Genomic DNA, 20,087 nt, shown 5'->3' with positions numbered 1-20,087 from the left:
AATACATCATATTTATTTCACTTATCAAATGTTTTCCGATCAGAGCAGATGAAGGAGAGGACATAAAAGGAGGAATCCATGAGGCTATTGAGATGTATCCCAAATATCAACGGGTTTTTCGTCTCTGATTGGATTCCAGTCATCTTTCGGCTGCCCGAGCTCGCTTTCGATATGACAAGAGGGGGTTCGAGTTAACGGAGGGGAGGGGTCTGAGGGTGGAGTAAAGAAAAATACAAAGACAATCCTCACCAAACGCCATCTTGAAACTGTGGCACTGGTCACAGAAGAGGGAAACGTTGAGGATACTGCACGCATGGGAAAATGCTGTACTGCCGTGCTTGTCTTGGATACGCTCATGACTTGACAGCAGCCGTGTTGACAAAACGAATTAACTGTTGATCTCATGTGTGTTTCCCAACGACGTGTCTGATTAAATCTTGGTTGTTCAAAAGCTGCACTTGGATACGATTTTTACAGACACTGGTTGCCAGCTTTTACCGTATGCTTAACAAGCTCGCAAAAGTCAACGGACAGAACACGTTGCAATCCATTGGGAAGGGAAAATGCAATGTCTCTGTTTGGAATCGGATTATGCGCTAGCATAACGTTAACGTTACATTTTGGAAGGTGAAGACAGCGTTGTGAGGACCAAGAAATTAGATGTATCAAATATAACGTTAGTCCACTACATGTGGTGTATTGAAACGTCTTATTTAGCTAACGTTAGATAATTTACGATAACTAGACTAAGTAATTTAAACTACCTGACGCTAGCTAACGTACACATTTTTAAGATTCAGGGTTAATTAGCTATGTTCCATGGTATTGTTGCTAAATATACCTAGTTTAGTCTTATTAGGTCAAATAACAATGTTGAACAATTGGAAATCGTTAGTAATATTGCTAGCTACTAGTAGTACTGTAACATGCTAACTAACGTTTAGATGGGTCGTTAGACAAACCTGCAACAAGTCAGTCAATAGCTATGGTTTTTTAACCATTTTGTAGTCTCTAACTAGCTACACAAGTATCACTTCTTCCATATTTGTGGACATAATTCGTCGGGACCTTCAACTGTGTAACGTAGTAGCTGGCCAGTGGATCTTTTGGAGTGGGTCTTCTCAACAAACACCTGTCAGCTGGAAAGTCAGTGTCAATACCACAACATGTTGTTGACAATACTAGCTTGCAAACTAGCTGGCTAGTTACGTTAGTCTTTTAAAAAAAACTTTTTTTTAAAGCTTTTTGCACAGACCTTCATAACACACAGTGGAGGAGCAAACATTTGCAGCTGTGTGTTGTGTTTATTTCCCGGAAATAAAAAGGATTTCAATTGGATTGAAAATGGGAGCCGCTAGCGAGCTGGCGTTTGCTGTTTTTCTCATCTCGTTGTCCTCAGGTGGGTGGATATATGTTGGTAAAATAACTGGCTTCTGTATGTATGGTTGTGTTAGAAATACTGTACACAGTCGATGATAAAATGCGCCTTGGCCTTTGACAGTGACACTTGCCTCGTTTTAAAGTTTATTACACTTTGCTTGAACAGAGAGACAAACAAATGGGATTTCTCACTAACAAGTATGCGGACACCTGTAATGTAAAAAGGCTATTTGTTGCATGGCAAACAGGCTGTGCAACAGCGGTAGTAGTGATTGAATACTTTAATGCACTCGGGTGTCTTCTCAGTCAGGGCCAAGTATAAGTGGGAAGGTATCTGTTGATTGATGATGTAAGAGGAATCACTGTGTGTGGATATACATGGAATATGCCTTTTCCTCCGTGTGTGCAGCATTACATTTCCAGTGCACCAAGACCACTGAAAAAAAAAACATGAAGAAGCATCCATGGAACTAGCCGTAAACCACATACGAGGCAATCTTATCAATTTGTGGAGTGTTAGGGGTCAAATTGATACTTTGGTTATTGTGTTATACTTTGTATTCTATGTCATATAGAAGCGTCTCAGGAAAACACAACACTTTATTTCATGAGGATAGGACTTATCGTTGCTGAGATCTTATTTTCAAGTGATCGGAAAAGGTCGAAAGGTTGTAGACTGGTCAATGTTAATCCCTAGTCAATAATGGCATTAAATCGCCTGTCTGGATCCTTACATTCAACTTGTTTTTTTCCCAATAAGATAGGGTGGTCATATTGTTATGACATTTTTAGGGCTGGTGTAGAACAGAAATGATTCAAGTAAATTGTATTAAATGCAAATGCAATATTATGCAAATGTTGCACTTAATATGCAAATGAGGCAGCACGGCATACATAATTACAGTAACATAAGACCAATCATTTAAGGTAGGTTTGTCATATTAACAAATGATCATGCTTTATGCAAAACTGAGGTTGTGTAACAATATGAACCAATTTATGGCATTAGAATGCAGCTTTTTATAGTACTTTATGAAAGGTATATACGTAACATGCTAATTAGTATGTACAGAATGTGAGAGATACAGCATGTTAAGCTCATTCATTTAAAGTAAAATGGTCATATTGTTAACATATATTGATGTTTTATGCAGAACTGGGAGGTTGTAACAATTTAATATAGCAATACCAAATATATATATATATATTTGAATTGGGAATTGTAACGTTACATTCACTTAAATGTTGTTTTTTTACGCTTCTGCTCTTACACCTTTTTAAGCTAGACACATCAAACAAACTTTATAAATGATTATGTGGGTGCATGTGTGTGCATATTTATGGTAGCAGTCAAATGTTTGGACACACCTACTCATTCAAGGGTTTTTCTTTATTTTTACTATTTACTAAGAAATCAAGCTATGAAATAACACATGGAGTCATGTAGTAATCAAAAAAGTGTTAAACAAATCAAAATATATTTTATATTTGAGATTCATCAAAGCAGCCACCCTTTGCCTTGATGACAGCTTTACACACTCTTGGCATTCTCACAACCAGCTTCATGAGGTAGTCACCTGGAATGCATTTCAATTAACAGGTGTGCCTTGTTAAATTGTGGAATTTCTTTCCTTCTTAATGTGTTTGAGCCAATCAGTTGTGTTGTGACAAGGAAGGGGTGGTATACAGAAGATAGCCCTATTTGGTAGAAGACCAAGTCCATATTATGTTAAGAATAACTCAAATAAGCAAAGAGAAACGGCAGTCCAACATTACTTTAAAACATGGTCAGTCAATCTGTAAAATTTCGAAATTTTAGAGTTTCTTCAATTGCAGTCGGAAAAACCATGATGAAACTATGATGAAACTGGCTCTCATGAGGACCGCCACAGGAAAGAAAGATGCAGAGTTACCTCTGCTGCAAGGGATAAGTTCATTAGTTACCAGCCTCAGAAATTACAGCCCAAATAAATGCTTCACAGAGTTAAAGTAACAGACACATCTCAACATCAACTGTTCAGAGGAGACTGTGTGAATCAGGCCTTTGTGGTTGGAATTGCTACAACAAAAAAACGGTACCTGTATATAGCCCTCGCTGCTGTTATTTTACTGCTGCTCTTTAATTGTTTATTAATTTTGTTTCTTATCTATTTTTTACCTAACACTTATTTTTCTTAACTGCGTTGTTGGTTAAGGGCTTATAAGTAAGTCGCTCTGGATAAGAGCGTCTGCCAAATGACTTAAATGTAATGTAAATGTAATAAGTAAGCATTTCACTGTAAGGCATTTCACCTGTTGTATTCAGCGCATATGATAAATAATATTTAATTTGGTTTAAATTTGTTTAACACTTTTTTTTAGTTACTACATGATTCCATATGTGTTATTTAATAGTTGTGATGTCTTCACTATTATTCTACAATGTAGAAAATAGTATAAAAAAAATAATAAAGAAAAACCCTTGAATGAGTAGGTGTCCAATCTTTTGACTGGTACTCTGCATGTATTTATAAAACCTGAATATTTTATTTCATATTATGAGGCATGTCTTACTTTGCTTCAAAGCTAGGCCTATTGCCAATTTAAATATGCAAAATCTGACAATGGAAACTGGGAGGCAATTATTTTATAAAGACTTCACACGAGTTTCAAGTTTGAGGAAGCTTACAATTTATCCAACCATTTCCACTGTTCTGTGTGCCAGTCATGATTTTCATATGCACATTTCCGTGGAACAAATCATTGCCTATATCTTCGCCACACACTCCTCTTCTTCTTGTCGCAACATTTCAAAGCTGCAATATGTAACTATTTGGGCTACCTGACCAAATTCACATAGCGATGTAAATATAATAGATATGTCATTCTCATTGAATGCAAGTCTTAGAAGCGATAGATATGTTCTATGTGCACTATTTCTATGCTTCATGTTTATTTTTGTTGCATCTTTTTACTTTTTTGTACACCAGCTGCAAATACAATATTTTTGGTTATTGAAAAGACATTTCACAGCTTAGTTCACCTATTTAAAATTATACTCAAGACACATTTTCACACATTTTTGATGCTTGTCACTGACAGCTGCAACTCAATCAGCTAGGCCTATTGCCACGCACGCTGCGCTAATTGCAGACTTCCCAAATAAGTATAGGCCTACGAGCTTGTGATTTGAGACAATACACCGTTTTTGTTTTTTAAGGAGCTAATGCTTCTCGATTCCTCTGCGGCTAAGTCATGCTTTCTGGTAAAGTATTTTGAATAATATTTATTTTTGCATATTTATTTCATATAAACAGAAGCCAAAGGCACAATCCTAGTCATATTAGCAACCCATCCTAGTTATTGCATCTTTAGATTCACTGTTTTTGTAAATTTCTAACAGATATTTTAATCTCTGTCACATATGGAAGCGCCATCAGGTGCGCTGTTTAGAATGGTGTTTTCCCGCAAATTGCATTTTGGCAAATGTTTCAAAATAATGTTTTATTGGCTGTTTATTACATGAGTTGCATGTTCTGTTAAGATGCGTAACCAGAATTTAAATGCGATTTCTGTCATTCTGAGCCCCGTGGGTGGACGCCCTAATTAACTGACTTGCCTAGTTAAATAAAGGTTAAATACATTTAAAAAAAAAAAAATGGGTTATGCACCCAATGGCCGCTTAATTTAAATCTCCCCGGGTCACGTTGTTCGGCGCCACGTTTTCCTAACCGAAACCCTGATACAGCCACTGCAGAGCAGCGCTGCCTCTTGCACAGAGTGTTCCCTAAGCGAACGGCGTCAAGCCAACATACTCCCTCATACAGCTAGCTAGCTAGCATCTTGTCATGAGAACAGGTGGCAACATGTGAATCTTTGACACCCCGTACGCCAAAATGTAGATACAAAGCTCTACTTTGTAACCTGTTTTTTAGTGTCTTTTGAAAACCTCTGAATGACCGAAGCGAAAAAACAACAACATATAACCTTATATTTCACGTCCAAGGACGTCTGGTGACCACAAAACACCCTCAGAACGTTCGCATACTTTCGCAATACAATGTCACATTAATCTTACTCTGGAAGAGTGAGTAATACCTATGGCAAAGAACAAATATGAGCACAGGGGTTTCATGAAGGCTGTCCCACAGATTTGACCGTTTTCAGCAAGGTACTTTACATTTGGGCTCATCGCGTAAATAAAACGTATATTATTGTGATTTTTTTTTTCTTCCACTTTCATGTTTTCAAATGATTCTATGTATTTTAACGACCAAATTTAGTGAAAGTGCATTTGATTACGCATAGCGCCCGTTGTTTGTCCTGTCACCTAACACCCTCCATTTTGCCAGTTGAGTACCCACTGTCAATATATGGTATCTTAGATGGGGAAATACCATCCTGACCTGTACTGTTTTGTCATACTGTGGCATCACATAACCTCAAGGCCTATACTGGAAATGCAAAATAAATCCATAAATGAGAAAAGGTGCCATACCGATCTTAATGTAAAGTTATTTTAAGTTGGTCCTCATTCCATTGGCATCTATATGTTTTTGTCTGGTGGTGGTGGGCCTCGTGCAGCTTTGTCTCATTTATTGAAAACTACAACTTGCTGACTTGAGACTATATGGAATTAAATGCAGAATCCTCATTGGGGAGCAAGCTGCCTAGATAATCCTGTATGCTGTCTGCTTTTGAAAGCTTGCTGCTGCCCTTATAGTTGGTCGGTCAAGCAGTGTTTCCCCTATATTCATTTAGCAGCAGAGACTCGCTTTTAAAGGGATAGTCATTGGCTCAATGACTGGAAGTCTATGCGAACAGCTACCCCTGCTACCTTTGCCACCACAATCCTAGGGGAAAACACTGTCAAGGTTATATTTTCAAGGTTTGATGACATGTAAAAGTATGAACTATTCTGGCCAACTTACACATTTACATTGTTTCATCTACATCTTTCGTTCTGTGTTAAACCTGAATATCTGTCTCTGAATGTGGGCGTCTGTATACTGACGTGAGTAGGAATTATGAGGACAGTAGATATGCATACCCTAGACCCTGAAGAAAGTACTGCGGTGTGACGCTCAATGAAGAATTCAAACGGTGTAGCCTCAAACAGTCCTTTGATTCTGATTTGGGACAAAGGCCCATGTAGAGGTTGATCCTCTTTAAAACAAGGCTAAAGAGGTTAGGCTACACAGCCATATGCTGGGGGTAAAGTAGCTCGAGCCGCTTAAACCCTCAGCTCAAAAATGTGTAATAACTTATGTTGGCTTCACGAAAGCCAAGCAACAGCACTATAATTGAATCGCACTCATCTTGACATGTCATGTACAGTAATACAGACATGCTCTGCTGGACTGTAGATTTGTTACTAAAACTGAAACCAAACTCCACTCTGACTGACTGAAGTGGTTGAGGTTTGGTGTCCTCGGTGTGGAATAATAAGCCGCTCAAATGCTGTCGCTCGCCTGCCCATGGCCCATTCCTTTCCAGGCTTTGGATCCGGTTCAGGTTACCTGCTACCTCGCTCTCTAGAGTCTGGACTTGGGTTCAAATAGTATTTGAAATCACTCAAGCCTAATCTGTGTTTGATTAAGCTTGCCTGGTGCATCAGGGCCAATGGAATAGTCCCCTAAGTGCAAACGCCACTCCATTTCATATACTCCAGGCAGGCTCAAGTTAACACTCAAAGCATTCTCAAGAGGCCAAATACTATTTGAACCCAGATCTGCTAGCGTCCCTCTGAGTCACCAGTCTCCAGGGAACCCTGGAGGCCCCAGAGTGGAGCCCAGGCATTCCTCACCGTGTCAGTTAGTGAAAAAGAGCATGTTCCCACCCCCTCCAGGGCTCATGTTGACACTGTCAACTACCAGCAACCCAAACCAGACTAGAGAAATGATGAAGCCAGACAGATGTAGCAGGCCCTTCCCCTCACAGGCTCCATTAGTTTCAGGATGGATGGATGGATGGCACAGCTGGAGAACATCTCCTTAGTTTTGGCTCGCTCAGTTTTTGAGAAGCAAGGGGAGTATTCACATGTCCAAAAATGTTGAACTCGTTACAAACTTTTACAATTTGTTATTTGGGTTAAACTCTTTTTCTCATCTGCAATATTTTGGTCGCTCACAGTTTAAGGAGCTGCTGGAGTTGACTGGCACTGTGTTCCAGTTTCCTTCTTGTGTCCTTCCTGAATAATTAGGGCCCTATAAAATCTGTGATGCGGACAGAATCACAGAATCCAAACATTAAAACTGAATTCAACAATATTCAAAAATGTATTGAATTTAATGGGAAAACCACCAAGCCGAGATCTACCGCTTAGAATTTTTTTTTAACATGACTTAAGAAACGTAAGCCTATGCAATATTAATAAATTAAAAACAGTAATGTAGCAATGAGGTTTGTGCAGTAATCTGTAGACTATAAACTATACATTATCACCGCATATGGGCTTTGCTTGAACTGTCCTGCCAATGCATTGTTGTTCGGGCCATTTTTGAAAATTATATTTGAGGTAGGCTATATTTGAAACACAGCTGAGTGAGCATACATTTTAAATAATTTGCTTTTTTATTTTACTGGGCTGATGGTGCCTGCTTCTGATGGTCATTCATTCTCAGCAGAGCCGCAGACTGAGTGTCCGCCTCTCAACATCCCTCCTCTCTCCCTTTCCTCCACTGACTCTGACCAAAAAGGGGCACCGTCTTCCAGATGATGGCAACTGGAGTCGCACCGCATTATTTCTGCCTCATGCACAAATTAATGTTGCTACGCCTATGAACAGAGAAAGTGAAATATCCCAAGATATTAACAAAGATCCAAGCCGCTAATAATAACAACAACGCAATCCTATAGATGCTCATTCATTACTGCTGCAGTGCTTGTTGTAGCACAGAGTGGAAATAGGAAGAACGTGCATTTTATGGCTTTTAAAAGTGTTAATCAAAGTGTTGACAGTGGTGAGTAGCAACTTAAACATGAACTCATAAAAACAGCATCTCTTTGCTGTATTCGTTGACAGTCGCTGCAGTCATGGTTTTAAACATTTTGAAATCTCACAATATCAACTTTGCTGTAGCTTCCTTTTTTATGCCTGCTACCTTACTGCAGATACGATCATCTGAGCCATCCGATTGGCCAGTGGTAGGCCTATAGTGCACATTATTTTCTCTCTGGGCCTGCCGGGAAGGCAGGGTTTTTGTACCTTCAGACACATGAAGTGGTTCAAAATGGCAACAGTTTGCCTACCTGCGCGCAGGGCATCTGAATCAGACGTATCTACCGCCAACAGCCCGGGACTAATACAAAAAAATAGGAACACAAGGATTTGTGTTTTTTTTACAAAAATGTTCTGGTGATTGTCTAGGAATGCCTTGGAGATTGACCAGTCGATCATTAGGCCCTAATCTATGGATTTCACAACTGGGCAGGGGCGCAGCCATGGGTGGGCCTGGGAGGGCATAGATCCACACACTTGGGAGCAAGGCACACCCTCTGGGGAGCCAGGTCCAGCCAGTCAGCATGAGTTTTTGTCCCACAAAACAGCTTAATTACAGACAGAAATACTCCTCAGTTTCATCAGCTGTCCGGGTGGCTGGTCTCAGACGATCCTGCAGGTGAAGAAGCCGGACGTGGAGGTCCTGGGGTGGCGTGGTTACACGTGGTCTGCGGTTGTGAGGTTGGTTGGACGTACTGCCAAGATTTCTAAAGTGACATTGGAGGCGGCTTAGAGAAATTAACATTCGATTCCCTATCAACAGCTCTGGTGGACATTCCTGGAGTCAGCATGCCAATTACACGCTACCTCAACTTGACAACTGTGGCATTGTGTTGTGTAACAAAACTGCACATTTTAGAGTGGCCTTTTATTGTCCCCAGCACAAGGTGCACCTGTGTAATGATCATGCTGTTTAATCAGCTTCTTGGTATGCCACACCTGTCAGGTGGATGGATTATCTTGGCAAAGGAGAAATGCTCACTAACAGGGATGTAAACAAATTTGTGCCAAAAAATTGAGAGAAATAAGCTTTTTGTACGTATGGAACATTTCTGGGATCTTTTATTTCAGCTCATGAAACATGGGACCACCACTTTGTTGCGTTTATATTTTTGTTCAGTATAGAACCGTCTTGAAAGGGAAAGATGCACTTCCCATATTCTGTCAATTGGTGGAGTTACACCCACTTAGTGGCAATAAAAAATATGTGAACCCTTTGGAATGACCTGGATTTCTGCATAAATTGGTATCAAATTTGATCTGATCTTCATCTAAGTCACAAATATAGTGTGCTTAAACAAATAACACACAAATTATTTCCTTCTCTATATTAAATACATCATTTAAACGTTCACAGTGTAGGTTGGAAAAAGTATGTGAACCCCTAGGCTAATGACTTCTCCAAAATTGGAGTCAGCAAACCTGGAGTCCAGTCAATGAGACAAGATTGGAGATGTTGATTAGAGCTGCCTTGTCCTATAAAAAAAAATCCTCAAAATTTGAGCTTGCTATTCACAAGAAACATTGCCTGATGTGAACCATGCCTCGAACAAAAGAGATCTCAGAAGACCGTCAGATTAAGAACTGTTGACTTGCATAGGGCTGGAAAGGGTTACAAAAGTATCTCTAAAAGCCTTCAGTCCACGGTAAGACAAATTGTCTCTACATGGAGAGAGTTCAGCACTGTTGCTACTCTCCCTAGGAGTGGGGTGGGGGTGTATGCCTTATGGCTAACGAGGCATGGTGCGATGAAAGGAACATACAGGAACTCAAATCCTTCTGTTCACCTGATTTAGAATTCCTCACAATCAAATGTAGACCGCATTATCTACCAAGAGAATTCTCTTCGATAATAATCACAGCCGTATATATCCCCCCCCCCAAGCAGACACATCGATGGCTCTGAACGAACTTTATTTAACCCTTTGCAAACTGGAAACCATTTATCCGGAGGCTGCATTCATTGTTGCTTGGGATTTTAACAAGGCTAATCTGAAAACAAGACTCCCTAAATTTTATCAGCATATCGATTGCGCAACCAGGTTGTGGAAAAACCTTGGATCACTGTTACTCTAACTTCCGCAACGCATATAAGGCCCTGCCCCGCCCCCCTTTTGGAAAAGCTGACCACGACTCCATTTTGCTGATACCTGCCTACAGACAAAAACTAAAAAAAGAAGCTCCCACGCTGAGATCTGTCCAACGCTGGTCCGACCAAGCTGACTCCACACTCCAAGACTGCTTCCATCACGTGGACTGGGACATGTTTCGTATTGCGTCAGATAACAACATTGACAAATACGCTGATTCGGTGTGCGAGTTCATTAGAACGTGCGTTGAAGATGTCGTTCCCATAGCAACGATTAAAACATTCCCTAACCAGAAACCGTGGATTGATGGCAGCATTCGCGTGAAACTGAAAGCACGAACCACTGCTTTCAATCAGGGCAAGGTGTCTGGTAACATGACTGAATACAAACAGTGCAGCTATTCCCTCCGTAAGGCTATCAAACAAGCTAAGCGTCAGTACAGAGACAAAGTAGAATCTCAATTCAACGGCTCAGACACGAGGCATGTGGCAGGGTCTACAGTCAATCACGGACTACAGGAAGAAATCCAGCCCAGTCACGGACCAGGATGTCTTGCTCCCAGGCAGACTAAATAACTTTTTTGCCCGCTTTGAGGACAATACAGTGCCACCGACACGGCCTGCAACGGAAACATGCGGTCTCTCCTTCACTGCAGCCGAGGTGAGTAAAACATTTAAACGTGTTAACCCTCACAACGCTGCAGGCCCAGACGGCATCCCCAGCCGCGCCCTCAGAGCATGCGCAGACCAGCTGGCTGGTGTGTTTACGGACATATTCAATCAATCCCTATACCAGTCTGCTGTTCCCACATGCTTCAAGAGGGCCACCATTGTTCCTGTTCCCAAGAAAGCTAAGGTAACTGAGCTAAACGACTACCGCCCCGTAGCACTCACTTCCGTCATCATGAAGTGCTTTGAGAGACTAGTCAAGGACCATATCACCTCCACCCTACCTGACACCCTAGACCCACTCCAATTTGCTTACCGCCCAAATAGGTCCACAGACGATGCAATCTCAACCACACTGCACACTGCCCTAACCCATCTGGACAAGAGGAATACCTATGTGAGAATGCTGTTCATCGACTACAGCTCGGCATTCAACACCATAGTACCCTCCAAGCTCGTCATCAAGCTCGAGACCCTGGGTCTCGACCCCGCCCTGTGCAACTGGGTACTGGACTTCCTGACGGGCCGCCCCCAGGTGGTGAGGGTAGGTAACAACATCTCCTCCCCGCTGATCCTCAACACTGGGGCCCCACAAGGGTGCGTTCTGAGCCCTCTCCTGTACTCCCTGTTCACTCACGACTGCGTGGCCACGCACGCCTCCAACTCAATCATCAAGTTTGTGGACGACACAACAGTGGTAGGCTTGATTACCAACAAAGACGAGACGGCCTACAGGGAGGAGGTGAGGGCCCTCGGAGTGTGGTGTCAGGAAAATAACCTCACACTCAACGTCAACAAAACTAAGGAGATGATTGTGGACTTCAGGAAACAGCAGAGGGAACACCCCCCCCCCTATCCACATCGATGGAACAGTAGTGGAGAGAGTAGCAAGTTAAGTACCTCGGCATACACATCACAGACAAACTGAATTGGTCCACTCACACAGACAGCATCGTGAAGAAGGCGCAGCAGCGCCTCTTCAACCTCAGGAGGCTGAAGAAATTCGGCTTGTCACCAAAAGCACTCACAAACTTCTACAGATGCACAATCGAGAGCATCCTGGCGGGCTTTATCACCGCCTGGTACGGCAACTGCTCCGCCCTCAACCGTAAGGCTCTCCAGAGGGTAGTGAGGTCTGCACAACGCATCACCGGGGGCAAACTACCTGCCCTCCAGGACACCTACACCACCCGATGTTACAGGAAGGCCATAAAGATCATCAAGGACATCAACCACCCGAGCCACTGCCTGTTCACCCCGCTATCATCCAGAAGGCGAGGTCAGTACAGGTGCATCAAAGCTAAGACCGAGAGACAGAAGCTGTTTTTCAATCTCAAGGCCATCAGACTGTTAAACAGCCACCACTAACATTGAGTGGCTGCTGCCAACACACTGACAGTGACTCAACTCCAGCCACTTTAATAATGAGAATTGATGGGAAATGATGTAAATATATCACTAGCCACTTTAAACAATGCTATCTTATATAATGTTACTTACCCTACATTATTCATCTCATATGCATACGTATATACTGTACTCTATATCATCGACTGCATCCTTATGTAATACATGTGTCACTAGCCACTTTAACTATGCCACTTTGTTTACATACTCATCTCATATGTATATACTGTACTCGATACCATCTACTGTATCTTGCCTATGCTGCTCTGTACCATCACTCATTCATATATCCTTATGTACATATTCTTTATCCCCTTACACTGTGTATAAGACAGTAGTTTAGGAATTGTTAGTTAGATTACTTGTTGGTTATTACTGCATTGTCGGAACTAGAAGCACAAGCATTTTGCTACACTCGCATTAACATCTGCTAACCATGTGTATGTGACAAATAAAAATTGATTTGATTTGAGTGGCCGTCCTGCAAAGATGACTACAAGAGCACAGCACAGAATGCTCAATGAGGTTAAGAAGAATCTCAGATAAAGACTTAAAGAAATCTCTGGAACATGCTAACATCTCTGTTGACATATGATGATATGTAGAACACCAAACAAGAATGGTGGTCATTGGAAGAAGCCACTGCTGTCCAAAAAAATCTGCATGTCGGAAGTTTGCGAAAGTGCACCTGGATGTTCCACAGCGCCTCTAGCAAAAATATTCTGTGGACAGATGAAACTGCAGTTGAGTTGTCATTTTGCAGTTTATCAAGACGTTTTGCAGGAGAATGTAAGGCGATCTGTTCCTCTAATTGAAGTTCAAGAGAAGTTGGGTGATGCAACCGGACAAGGACCCAAAACACAGAAGTATATCAACAACAGAAGAAAATACACCTTCTGAATTGAGATGCTGTGGCATGGCCTCGAGCAGTTCACACCAGGCATCCCAAGAATATTGCTCAACTGAAACAGTTTTGTAAAGAGGAATGGTCCAAAATTCCTCCTGACCGTTATGCAGATCTGATCCTCAACTACAGAAAACGTTTGCTTGAGGTTATTGCTGCCAAAGGAGGTTCAACCAGTTATTAAATCCAAGTGTTCATATAATTGTATAATTGTTGTGTTCAATAAAGACATGAAATCGTATAGTTGTTTGTTATTAATTTAAGCAGACTCTTTGTGATCTCGATGAAGATCAGATCACATTTTTATGACTAATTTATGCAGAAATCCAGATATTTACAAAGGGTTCCCATACTTTTTCCTGCCACTGTATGTAATGTACACAAAGGTATGATGTGTATGGTAAGACGTGTGCATAATTGGGCTGAGGTTACTGTTAGTAAACCATGCGTTTCACTTTCAGCCCACTGCAATTTTCTCAGCGCTCAGGACTCTGGAGGCCTAAAGTAAAAAGGGCTTAGTCCTAAGTGTAATTAATGTGTCCTGCAGATGTTGCCTTATGCTTCACAGGACTGCAGTAGTCTAGACAGACTGGCTGCTCAGCGTACGGGCCTTGCTTTAGATCCAAGCTGATTAAAACTGGTTGTTCTACATTTATCATGTTCTTGTTTCAAGTCTCTTAAGACTCTTTCTTTCCCCTTGCTCTTTTTTTGCTCCCGATTTAAGATTTTTCATGCCTCGCTGTTATCAGTTTATTTTTTTCTTCTTCTCCCTCCCACTGACTCAGCCCCCAAAGCACAAAGGGAAGTCTGTTTTTAGGTAGATGGGTTATATGTGTCTGCTGCTTGTTGAACGGACGGGTTGATTTGCTTCCAGTAGGCTAATGCGCACTAAGTGGTTAGAGGGGGACCAATTACTAATAATCATGGCCTATTTAAATACCTATTTGAAAATGTAGGCCTTTCCTGTAGAACATGAGCACTGTGCAGGGAGGTATTTTCGAGCCCTGTGGATGAAAGAAGCGACAGAGTACAATAGAGGTGCTGGGGAAGACCTTTTCATCAACTAGGCCCCAAGTAGGCCCGAAATGGTCCTCTCGGCTAAATAGTCGTAGCTATAGGTGGTTGTGAGCAGTCATTTGCTTTTACGTGGTTTAATTGCTCTGAAGATAAGCATGGAGTTTTACCCTTTTCCCTTCTGGTCATAGATTATTCTTACCACAATTTTCCTCAAGATAATTCCAGACAATTTAGCTAGCTGGGGTTAGTGCCCTTACCCCAACCCCCTGCCCCTACACCCAACACTGCCGAGGATAATTAGCTGTTTAAAATTGTATTTCCTTCCTGTAGAATAAACTGTGAGAATGTACACTATGCACAGAGCTGGCTGTAGCCTATTAGGCTGGCGCAGGGCTCTGGAATATTGGTGCCTGGACAGTAGACTAGTTCATTGGGTGCCCTGAATGCTGTAGCCTTGGCCGTAAGCAAAGCAACTGGCCATCAGCAGTATAATTGAAGTGGAGACTGATAGGCTGTCGGACATTCCAGCAAGGATTAAGGGGATTGGATGCTGTTGCTGAGTTTGCTGGTTTTACTGGCCTGTATGGAAAGACTGCGGGCTTTGTGACCGGGTCTGGCTAGCGGCTAACCGGTTCAGTGTGCTTTGTTTGAAGTCCGTATCAACTTATCATGAATAGAGAAATGATTTATATTGAATAACCAATAAGGATACATAAGCCATTTCCAAGTATTGTTTAGTTGCTTCTTAACAGTCACTAGAGATGCTGCTCAACATTTGGGCCATAAGTGGCTGATTCCAAGGGTCCAGCGTCCCTCACCCTGTCACAGTAAAGTGATTACACCAGGCAGGCAGAGTGGAGAGCAATATTCCTCCCGATGGGCTACAGTGGCACTTCTACTGTATATTATGTAACTGTAACCCAATCCCTGGAAACCAGCCGCATAGGGGCCGTGTGTGTGTGTGTGTGTGTGTGTGTGTGTGTGTGTGTGTGTGTGTGTGTGTATGTGTGTGTGTGTGTGTGTGTGTGTGTGTGTGTGTGTGTGTGTGTTGCAGCAGGGTGCACAACCACACGATTCCGCCTGCAGTGAGTCTCCTGTCTCTCCAGTCATTGCATAATGCAAGCTGGCTGATAGTCAGCAGCAACCCTACACTGCAGCAGTTGCAGCTGTGTAGCTAGGCACTCCTGTCCCTCAGCCACATCACAGAGAGAGAAACCAGGCCCAGTGTTTTTCCGTAGCTCCTCCTATGTCGTTGATCATGGCAGAACACGGGCACGTGTCATTCAGTGGGTGCAATGTCCAGGATAGAGTAGGTATATCCGTAGTCTCAATCGCCAGACTCCGGGTCCTCCACAGCGGCTGTGGTGAGAGACGGGTTCTGTTCTATGCGTTACAGATGTTACTGAGGGTTTTTCTTAATCAGATAACGCCGCATCGACATACTCAAGCTGGTTGTAATTGTGTCGAACAGTTATTGGGTTGAAGGAGTCAACTGAGTGTAACTGAGTAGTAACAGCTCCCCGGTTGTCAGTAGAGCTGTTTAAGGGACTCCTCTCTACGCCCCATATCCTTTTCCTGCCCGTTGTTGTTGGTGGTATTGTAATACGACGCCCCGGTACTCTCGACATCGCCGTGAAGAGAAAGAAAAGGAAAAACATTTTTCTTCAGGCGTCTGCTACTCCGCTTCCTGACACTGCTTTATTTATCTAAACTGGACCCTAGAATGCCTGACGTAAAGTGTTTTCCCTAACGTCACGTGAAAGCTTGATGGCCCTGGGAAAAGAAACATCAGGCTATATATAAACTGTGTCAGTACAATTAGTGCTGACTCTGTAGGATCTCAGCTCTGCAGAAGTAAGCAGTGTTTCAACCATGCAGCTCTAATGGGGCCAGGGTCACTCGTAGGGCACTATATAGGGGAAAGGGTGTTAATTTGTGACGCTTTCTGCGTGTCAGCTACGAGCCTCGGCAGCTGCTGTGTACTCCAAACCAGACAAAACAGCTGGCTGTAATTGGCACAATTTTTCAGTTTGACAAGACACTCGTCCAGCTAGAACGTTGTAGTGGTAAACGCTGCTCCTGGTCAACTGCAGAGAACCTGGGTTGTAATTCAGTAGGAACAAAACGCTAGAACAAGATCCAAAGTAACTGAGTGAAACGGGGAGGTAGTACCTGAACTTGTCCAATAAGTATTTCTCAACCCATGCCCATTACTCTCCCCACCAAGCCAGTGCTAAGTGTCGTGAGACCTCTGCACTCTTGCCTTTGGCTAGCTCCAGTGCTTTCGGAGGTAAAATCATTACCGTTTAACTTCTTTCCATTCCTGTACACTGGCAGCATTGCCTGAGGGGCGGTTACCTGAAGGCTTGGTAAGCTGAACATGAAATTAATTCAGGACTGATCTACACTCCAGCTACTGAGAAACATTAGTGACGCTTGCAGAAACTGGCTAGCCTGAGAGCCTATCTGTGGAATCGAATACTTTTTTTTCTTTTTCAAAAGAACCATATTTCCGACCTCAACACCTGTCTTTTAAGGACAGTCACCCCTGCCAGTCCCTCATAGAGTGGGACTGGCAGTGCCAAGTCCCCGAGTTGAAGCTCTTAACTTCTCTCGTCTCTTAGTTCCATCTACGTTATGGCTTCTCCTCAAGTCAGTTACTTCTAAATCAGAAAGGAAAGGTAAAGGCAGCAGCCAAAACTCTGTTAAAACCCTTCTTCAGGTTCTCCCGAGTGGCGCAGCAGTCTAAGGCACTGCATCGCTAGTGCTTGAGGCGTCACTACAGACCCGGGTTCGATCCCAGGCTGTGTCGCAGCCGGCAACTGGGAGACCCATGAGGCGGCGCACAATTGGGCCCTGCGTTGCCCGGGTTAGGGGAGGGTTTGGAGCATGCACGCTGACTTTGGTCGCCAGTTGTACGGTGTTTCCTCCGACACATTGGTGCTACTGGCATCCGGCATCCGGCATAAGCGAGCAGTGTGTCAAGAGGCAGTGCGGTTTGGCAGGGCTGTGTTTCGGGGGGACGCACGGCTCTGGACCTTCGCCTCTCCCAAGTCCGTACGGGAGTTGCAGCAATGGGACAAGACTGTAACTACCAATTGGCTGTCATGAAATTGGGGAGAAAAGGGAGTAAACATACATTCTTCACTCCAATTTATCCTGGAAACAGTCCACTGTACAGGCTGGTGTAATGTTGTACTCTGGGAGCGACTGAATTAGTGACTTACTCTGGCGATTTCTCAAATGAATTCCCTTTCACTCCTTCTTAGCGCTGGGCATCATCATGAGAACAGGGATTTTTTTTTTTTCTAAAGGTAAAGATGCACCCAGCTTGAAGCAATTCGGTGTGGAGTTTATTTGTGTTCTGTAGGCCAATCTCTCACAAAATCAACAAGCGAATCATCAATAATCATTATTCGCTAGGATATTTGCTCTGTGTCTTTGTGCCGATTTTAATATTCTTGCAAGATTCCAACAGCCAACACATAACCTACGGTCTCTGAAAAAACGCATCCCAGCTAATCATTTTAATCTCTGCTTAAGGCAGTTAGTAAATGATTTATTTAATTTAGTCAACGACATGAGCAATTCCACCCTGTGCTATGACTATGCCAAGTGTTTAATGAATAGTTTGGTTTACACACACACACACACACACACACACACACACACACACACACACACACACACACACACACACACCACACACGCAGCAGTACAGGAGGTCCCCCATGCAGGGCCGGTTCCTGACGTAAGAAACACAAGTGACATTTCTGTGAGGTTAAGGATCTCAGTAAGGGTCTCAACTTACTGTTGAGAGTAAGAATAATAGAATAGACAAAGTGCAATTTCAAAATGTGGTGTATCAGCAGTTTTTCTCTTATGTCACTCAATTAGCCATGTCGAGTCTGTAGTTAGTTAGTCTGGCCAGCTATCCAAACTTGTATTAATCATGGTCGAATACCAACCAGGCACCTGCCCAGGGGCTATGATCTCTAGGGGGGCCACATTGATTTTGTTAATCATTCTCATTCAGATATTATAAAATTACAAAATGTGTAGAATTGCCTCAAATCTTCAGATGCTGCTCTCTCTCACGCACTCTCTCTCTCCTCTCACTATCGCTCTCTCGCCCATCCATCCATGCTGCCTGTCTGTCTCTCAGACCCGTCCCAGAGCCACTGGACTGAGCGGAGCCCTTAAACTCTGAAATGCTCCGGGCCTCAAGCTCATATGATTACCTTCTCAGTCCCAGCATCGCCTTTTGGCTTCTGGACAGGCAGCAAGTCAGGCAGGCAGGGTGTCGGGGAGCCTTTGGTGAGGCTGCCAAGTCCAGACTCACTCCCTGTACTGCAGTCCACCAGCCTGCCAGTCAGTCAGTGTGCTGTACATAAAAGGCAATGGCCCTGTCTATCTAAACCACGACCATTGGATTGCGTTTAGGTTGAGTGGGGAATGAGAGGTCGTCTGGTGGGCAATGTTCACTTTGCATCTGCTTGTCCTGAAGGTAGCCAATGAATGTTCTCTTAACCTCCGTTGATGTTTATACTGTGGGTATGTTTCAGTACATCTGAGGACAAAGATGTTCTCCAAGCTAGAAATGGAGGGCACTCAGGGCAGAGTGATAGTTAGGCTACACTCTGAGCAGGAGGCAAATCAGAGTTAGCATTGTTGTGAGCAGCGCTGGTCTCTCCAGGTACAGTAGTAGAACCACCATGTCTTCTGTAGCGCATTGACTTCTGTATATTGACATTTCCTCCGACATTGTGTTATCTTAACACTTCAACTACAGCTCCTTCTAACAAGGGATCATGAGTTGACAGAGGTTTGCGGGTTAGCTCATTGTAAACCTGTGGTGAGGGATGTTTTTGTTAAGTCTGAATGCCTGGCTCTCGAGTGTTGTTTTGGCTAACCACAAAAAAACAGCTCCGATTATGATGAGGCTTGAAACCATATGGTTCCTCCAGGCTAGTTTGGCAAAGTGTTGTGACTATTCTGTTACATGCTTTGTGGATGACATTAATTCCGGCGGATGACTTTTGTTAAACAGAAGGATGAACTACTTTCATTGAAAACATGTCACACGTATCTGTTCTGTTTAACAGAGGCTTGTGGTTAGGAATGGTTTGGTTTTAAACAGTGAGCCTGGACTGCAGTCATTCTTGAGTTATTCCTCTGAACTTCAATCTCTGGATATTAGGTTTATAAACTGTTTGGTTTATTTTCAGGCTGTTTGTTTTATTGCTGCCTGTTTATTCTGTTGAATGTTTATTCATACCCACGCCTGCCCGGAAATCCTCATTGCAGTATTTCGTAAGGAACAGGCATGACGCCATAAACATCCACCCATCATTTGTGAGTTGAACCTGAATCCCACAAATCACTTCAACAAATGACTAATTGAGTCATTCTGAAATTCTTTGAGATGTTTCCGAGAAGTTTCTCACTCCCACCCATATATTATCTCTCTGCAGACACATAAATCCTCCTTTTTCAACACTTTTCATGTTGTTCTAGCAAAGCGTTGTTCTGTACCGTGAAGCTTAAAATGTGTCACAAATGGCCCCCCCTATTCCCTACATAGCGCACTACTTTTGACCAGAGGCCCTGGTTCGAAAATAGCACGCTATGTAGGGAATAGG

The 20,087-nt window shown here is 42.9% G+C and overlaps 1 protein-coding gene across 2 annotated transcripts in view; it reads left to right on the top strand.

Annotated features, from left to right (window-relative positions):
* Nucleotides 1-210: 210 nt before the first annotated feature.
* LOC135542491 (activin receptor type-2A) overlaps nucleotides 211-20,087 on the top strand; it is a 49,853-nt gene continuing 29,976 nt past the window's right edge. Inside the window, exon 1 of one of the 2 annotated variants that reach the window (XM_064969488.1) lies at nucleotides 211-1,399. In XM_064969488.1, coding sequence (XP_064825560.1) covers nucleotides 1,345-1,399 — 55 coding nt within the window. In that variant the 5' untranslated portion in view covers nucleotides 211-1,344. The remainder of the gene's footprint in view (nucleotides 1,400-20,087) is intronic. The other variant, XM_064969489.1, reaches the window with a different exon arrangement.

This window comes from Oncorhynchus masou, chromosome 6, assembly GCF_036934945.1.
Source record: "Oncorhynchus masou masou isolate Uvic2021 chromosome 6, UVic_Omas_1.1, whole genome shotgun sequence".
NCBI lineage: Eukaryota > Metazoa > Chordata > Actinopteri > Salmoniformes > Salmonidae > Oncorhynchus > Oncorhynchus masou.
Note: the sequence above shows the minus strand (reverse complement) of the source record. Positions and strands in the feature narration are given on the sequence as shown.